The 7,073-nt window shown below is 29.7% G+C and overlaps 1 protein-coding gene across 1 annotated transcript; it reads right to left on the bottom strand.

Annotated features, from left to right (window-relative positions):
- Positions 1-1,370: 1,370 nt before the first annotated feature.
- Positions 1,371-2,618, bottom strand: LOC105113370 (uncharacterized). Its single transcript, XM_011009524.1, has 2 exons — positions 2,340-2,618; positions 1,371-2,225 (listed from the first exon to the last, which is right to left on the bottom strand). The coding sequence occupies exons 1-2, from the start codon at positions 2,424-2,426 to the stop codon at positions 1,737-1,739; spliced, it is 576 nt and encodes a 191-aa protein (XP_011007826.1). The 5' UTR covers positions 2,427-2,618; the 3' UTR covers positions 1,371-1,736.
- Positions 2,619-7,073: the final 4,455 nt, after the last annotated feature.

The following is a 7,073-nucleotide window of genomic DNA, read 5'->3' as shown; positions in this document are numbered from 1 at the left end:
AAGCTCGATAATGTTTTACATAGAAGTAATAATAACAAAACCATCATGTGTTGTAAATAAATGTAAGATCATTACAACCAAATATTTAGTATTTTATGAAAGTACAAAATGATAAAATATACCCCCTTGGAGAGAGAGAAATTAAGGAAAAGAAAAGAAAAGAAACAAGAACATCATGACGTCTCAGCATCCCACGAATAGAAGCACATGGAGGATTTATGCCGCCGGTTCTTGTTCCGGACCTTTGTGGCAGCTTCATGTTCTTTGCGATCTGATCCTTCACAAATCACAAACCCTTTTCTCTGTCAATTTGGATCTCCAACCTCCACTTGCCTTTGTATATTGATACAATAAAATAAAATAAAGGGATGAAATTGTGATTTTGTTTTTAAATAACGCTGCTGGGATTTAATACTGTTTTCTTCACATAATTTAGGTCCCCACAGGCATGCTGCAGAGACTACTCCAGCAGAATCTTGCATCCACTGCAAGCAATCGCCTCCTTCCCAGAGGATGATGCGTGTCCGCCTGCACCGTTTGTTCTACTGGGCAAGCAAGATCTCTTCGCTCAATTCAAGAACCTAATGCGAGTAGAGTATGAGCATGTCAGTTTTAAAAACCACACCCAAGAATCGTTTGTTTTTTTATATTCCTCCCCCGGCAGATCGATGCACATTCACGAGCCAAGATCCATCACTGAAGTTTTTTTTTTTTCCTTATATATACACACACACATATAAAATTGACAAGATGACCCAATAAAGCATGTAAAATTTTAATATGTACAGGCTTCGAGGCTGTTTGACATGAAGTTTTTACTGTGTTTTAAAAAATATATTTGATTTTTTTTAGTGTTTTTGAATAATATAAATATATTTAGTTGAAGAGAGATAAAAAAAAAAAAATAAATTAGATTTTATGATAGTTTTGAAATATATTTAGTTGAAGAGAGATAAAAAATAAATAAATTAGATTTTATGATAGTTTTAAAATAAATTTATATATTTTTAAAGTAAAAAAATACAAGGAAATAAATTCTTTTTCTCCAATTAATAATCAAACATATTCTATTATTTAATTTTATGGATTCAAAGTTTAGTATCAATACAAACAAAATGTATTAAACTCTATGCAAATATAAAAAAAAATCATAAAATAAATCGGCTTAGGAAAAAAAAATCGATCCATGAATTGACAAGGAATAAAAGAAAGTTAACATGCGATATATAAATAAATAAAACACTATTGTTTATCATGGTGATATGTATTTATTTATAAATACATTAAAATAAAATTATTTTTTATTTTTAATGTCATATATCAAAACAATAAAAAAAAAATCTCAAATATTTTTAAAAGATCACCGGAAAACAAACTCCGCCCCAGTAACTCGTTCACTCAGGAAAATCTAAGCATCAAGAAATGGAGAAGGCAGGGAGAGAACATACACGTCCACAGGTGAATGGATATCTTAGTCAAACAACAGGGTTTCATCAGCAGCAGAAATTTAAAAAAAAAAAAAAGAAGGGCGAGCAAGAAAGCACCCCAAATACAGGACCCCTCCAGAAGGGTTCAATCAAACACCTTTGCAGTTTGCACTTTAGCTGAAAAAAGGGGCAAACCCAGAAAGATGGCGATAAACATTAACGAAGAAACTGAAAGAGCACCCCAGAGAAGCCATGCCATTACCAAACCAACAAGTAATTAGTCACTAAACAGACCCACTAATCTAAAACTCAAGTGACCAAATATATTGGCATTGCAGAAGTAGAAATACTCCGTTGCTGCTGCTGCCGCTGCTCCATGGTAAGCTCCCTCAGACTCAAATACGGTATCTCCATATCACCCTTTCTTGCCGGAGTCAAGGATCCAGCTAGAGGCCCTGATGATGGTCTGCTAGTGGACCTGTAAGGAGTGCTTGATCCACTTAAACTATCAGTTAAATAAACAGGCCCTGAGATGGAAGCTCCGAAAGCTCTAGCCCTTGCTATATGAACATCTCCGTGACCAAGATAATCATCCTTGTGATTACTGTGGATCCACTTCCACTTAAAGAATAGCAAAGCTTTTCTCCACCATTTCTTCTTCTTGTTGTTGGGTTTGTGGATCGTTCTATTAGCAGACTCCTCTTTTGAAATGGGTTTCTGGAGCTTGAAGTGTAAGGAATCAACGGAAGACCTTGTTGTCGTCGTCTCTCTCTTGTGGTTTCTTGCTTCCTCCAGGAACTGATTTTCATGGAAATCGAGACAAACGGGGCCAGTTGAAAACATCAAACAAATAAATGGACACATAAGAGTAAATGAAGAGTATCATATAAAGGACTGATGAACTAAACAAACCTGAAAGTAATCAATCTGCGGGTCAAAGCCATAGTCGCTGAAGTGTTGAGGTTCGGGAATGGGAAAAATTGGGGACTTGTTAGACATTTTCGCTTTGTGGTAGCTCCAAAGTGAAGGGCCTTTAATTTTGGATTTGCTTTATGGTGGAGGAGGGGCCAATTAATGGCATCAGCAGCAAGACTCTGGTCGTGACTTGTGAGGGAGGGAAAACAAGAGGAAAGAGATGGTTCTTTTGGGCTTTGGGGCTCAGGGGAGGTAGTGACCGTTGAGGAAAAGCAAGCCCTAGTAAATGCTCCCTCTGATCAGTTAAAGATATAGATTTTTAAAATATGTTTTATTTAAAAATATATTAAAATAATATTTTTTTAATTCTTGAAAAGTTATTTTTTACATTATTATACCAAAATTATCGAAAAATATTAAAAATATATTAATTTAAAATAAAAAATAAATAAAAATAAAAATAAAAAACAACTCACAAATTATATACTTCCAATGGTACGGTCTCTTAAATAATTAACACAATTTATTGTTATCCCAGTCACGCTCTTGTGTGACAGAAAGAAAGGGATGAGGGGAACTTGTTTGAAGCGAGCAACTCTAGGCAGTGGGAAACTCCATTTTCATTTGCCATCAAGATTGCGTCATTTTGAGGGCTCATCGGTTCCAAACAGGATAAATCGGGAAATTAACATTTAAAATTAAAATAATCTGTGAATTAATATAACAAACTTTTTTAGCAAACTAATACATTTTTATCTTTATCACGTTTTAAGAATACAATATTTATTAAGTATTATTATTCCTAAGATCATTATTTACTAAAATTATTGAGAAATTCTTAATAATTTAAAGATGGATTTCAATAAGAATCTTAAAAAAAAGATCATCTAGACATTAGTTGTTTTTTTATTTTTTAATAATATAATCTAGATTTAAATAACGGATAATCCTGAATACTCAAGCATGAACTTATCATAATTAAATAAATAATAATAATATTTAAATTAAATAAATAATAATAATAATAATATTTACTAAATATCACATTTATAAATAGCTATTTCATCAAAATTTTCAGTAAAATCTTCTCAACCTTATAAACAACGACGAGTCCACATGGGTTTTTTATACACCTCGAGACCCTCAAAAACAAATGTACGAGTAAAGTGATCTTACGTTTATAAATAATACTAATATAAAATATCATAAAATATTCGAATTATTATGATAGTGTGCGGGTGCCCCACGTCATTAAATGCTTTAGGATTACGTTAATATCTTAAAAATATAATTACAAATAACCTTCTAATCGTGTTTTCAGCTGTTGCTTTCCTTTACAGAATTACACTTTACCCTCTTCTTCCCATCAGAAATTCAACAAATCTTGCACTGAACCTCGGCCTCGAGGGTATATTGGTAATTGGGCACTGTGATTAAGATTAACTAATGCGACTCAAGTGCCATCTTTTATGCGTGTAATCAACTGACAATTTGACCAACTGTGGCTCTATAAACCAGGATCTGGCTAGGGTTTATATATATATATATATATATATAGAGAGAGAGAGAGAGAGCACTGTTTATTTATGCTCTTGGTAGGCGACAAAACGTGATAACCAAATGCATGTTCCTGCTATAGATAGCATAAAAAATGCCACGTCGTAATAGGTAAGGAAAAATAAGAAAATGTTGTAAGAAACCAATTAAACAAATTATCTAGAAAAGCAAATCCTTCACCACGGGTTCCTCTATTAAATAGTATTAACTAACTTGCTTGCCCGCACTCATTTTTTTTAAAGCATGCAAAAATCATGTTTAATTGCATTTAAAAAAAAATAATAAATCAACATCTTAGAAAAAAAACCGAAAAAAATAGTAACAAACAATCCTCAATAATCAAAATAATAAAAAATAAAATAAAAAATATCAAGATAAAAAATAAAATTAAAAAAATAAAATATATCAAGACATCCGAGTTGTGAAATTAAGAAAAACAAAAATTATAAATCCAACAATAAAATTCAAAACAAATTGAACTTTGATAAAAAAAATAAAATAAAAATTAAAAAATCAAAACATTGAGGGGTAAAACCTTAAGTATCATCAAATATTGAATTGATGGAAAAGACTGAAAATTCCTAAGGCTTTTATTTCATTAAAAAAAACCCAAAAAAATTAGAAATCAAGAGAATGAGAACTCAATTTGAAAAAAATAAAAAAATTAAAATCAAAATACAATGTAAAGTTATACTCAACTCAACGAGTTGACTCATAACTTAAAGGACTCAGGGCTTAGACCGAGTTAATTTTCAAAAGAAATTTAAACAAAGTACGAAGATATTTAATATTTATATTTAATTCAAAATTAAAAATCCTCGTAAAACATAAATGAGGCAAAGCCTAAAAAAGAAAAAAGATAGAGGGGCACATTTTTTTTTTCCAAAATGAATGGAAAATCCCATAGCAAGTGGGAAAAAACTAAGAAAAAATTTAAAGGTGAAACTAAAAGAAAATAAACTATAAAAAAATCAAGCAAATTTAGGTGAACTTTCTAAATTCAGGTAAATCCCTTAAAGCCACATACCATTAAATTTAACACCTAGCCTCAATTAAGAAACTCAATATAAAAATAATTAATATTGAAGGGTGAGATAAATCAATTTAATTAAAAACTATTTTCAAAAGAGTAAGATCTAGTAAAGAAAAAAAATATTAGATGTTGAAACAAAAAAAAATAAAAAAATCAAGTAAACTCGAACAAACCTCCTAACTTCAGATTAATATCTCAAACTTGTAACTTGTTAAGCTCTAGACCTCTACTCAATTAAAAAGGTCAGTACCTGACAAATTTAATAATGAAGAATAAAATATAAAATAAAATCAAACTAAGAAGTTTAAAAAATCAACATGGAAAAAACCCCAAGGAGAATGAAATCGAAAAACAAACTGATTCTATAAACCATTTAAAAATAATAAATAGAAATTAAAAGAATGGAAAATAAATTAATATATGAAAATATCTATGGGGGATGAAATTGAAAAAAAATCTAATTTTATAAATTATTTTAAATTAAAAAAATTTAATCAAAAAACCATGGAAGAAATCTGGAGAGAGAAAAAACAAACTAAAAGGTTGCACTGGATTTTATAAGGACCAAATTTCAAAGATAAAAAGATCCATTGGAGATGAAATTGAAATTTTTATTTATTTTTTATGAATTATTTCAAATAAAACAAATATTAATCAAAGACTAGGGACTAAATCTGAAGATAAAACTAATTAAAGGGTTGTGTTGAATTTCTTTATGGACAACATGATTTCCTAAGATGAGACAGAAAAGGAGAAAAAAAGAGATGGTCATTGACGACAAACTAGAGGCGAAGAAGAAACACATGTCAATTGGTTAGGTAGGCACTACTGAGAGGATTTCGTCGCTACCTTTGAAGTCACCATTTGACCACATATCTTGGCTGCATGTGTTGCCATAAATTTTCTAAAGCCCCATGTGCCTTCAATTTAATAATTTAAATAATATTATATAACCGGTAAAAGACACAACAACCCCTCTCTCAATTAAATAATTACCTAAGAAACCAAAAAGGAAATACATAAATGCCTCTGCATACCTATTTCTTATTTTGTCTTTCAAGGATAAGTTTGTGAATTCACTGTATAATTAAATCCAAAATGTAAAAAATACCCCCGGACGATAGATATATGTCATTTTTCTAAAAGGGTAAAAAAGTCATTACATGACCATAAAAATTTATATAAAACCAATCCACCCCTAATGAATTCAATAATGCCAATTGAATCCCCATGCAAAATATGAAAACACCTTCAAAAGCAACATCTTTTAGTTTTATAAATAACACGATTAAAAAATTGATGTCTTCTCCCAATTGTAGGAGCGTTGAAGTAATAAATAGCCCGGCAATACCGGAGTCGAACCACAGGAAGGTTAACTATATAAATTATAAATAACAACAACAAAAACAATAATAAAAAGAATTTAAAGAGGACTTTGAGATATAAGATTAATGTGAGGATTAAACAATGATAAAAAAAATATATCAAGGTTAGAGGATTCATTAATGGTATTTCAAACAAATATAGTATAAACTCTTTTTATTACTAAACTAGAAATCACACACAAAGAAGATTTCAATTGAATTATAAATTGTTTACATGATTATATTAATTATCTTATTCGAATAATGCTAATACTTATAAATATTATCAGGTACTCATGACTATAACTTATGTTAACAACAAATCAAGTTTCTTTCATAGCACAGGTGTAGGTTATACCATACAGTTTGGCTATGAAAGTGTCAAGTATTTATTGTACCAAGTGTTATACAACATAAATCTCGATTAACCATTTAACAAATAAAGTATTAAAAGTGAACAAGATAAAAGATATAAAACATGTTAATATCAAACTTTAAAGTCCATGTTAAGCTTATACTATATTTATTATTACACTATTAGTATAACATTTTCATCTTGACATAATAAACTTAGTTGAACATAATAAATAAAAGAAACATAAATAAATAACATAAGAACATAAGTATAGTAAAGAAAATAAAATGCATAAACATGAGATTAAGAAAAATATAACATTAAATAAAACTTAAATATTACAAAAATATAAAGAAAGAGAACAAGAATATGATTTTAATTTGGAAACCAAGATATCTAAATGCATGGCAGGTACTGACACG

This window comes from Populus euphratica, unplaced genomic scaffold, assembly GCF_000495115.2.
Source record: "Populus euphratica unplaced genomic scaffold, PopEup_1.0 scaffold415.1, whole genome shotgun sequence".
Taxonomy (NCBI): domain Eukaryota; kingdom Viridiplantae; phylum Streptophyta; class Magnoliopsida; order Malpighiales; family Salicaceae; genus Populus; species Populus euphratica.
This window is presented reverse-complemented; position numbering and strand designations above follow the sequence as displayed.

What these genes read in the sequence shown, in the direction of transcription:
- LOC105113370 (XM_011009524.1), bottom strand. Translation starts at nt 2,426, where the DNA reads ATGTCTAACAAGTCCCCAATTTTTCCCATTCCCGAACCTCAACACTTC. An exon ending in CGCAGATTGATTACTTTCAG is followed by an intron (nt 2,226 to 2,339) that starts GTTTGTTTAGTT and finishes CATGAAAATCAG; the next exon opens with TTCCTGGAGGAAGCAAGAAA.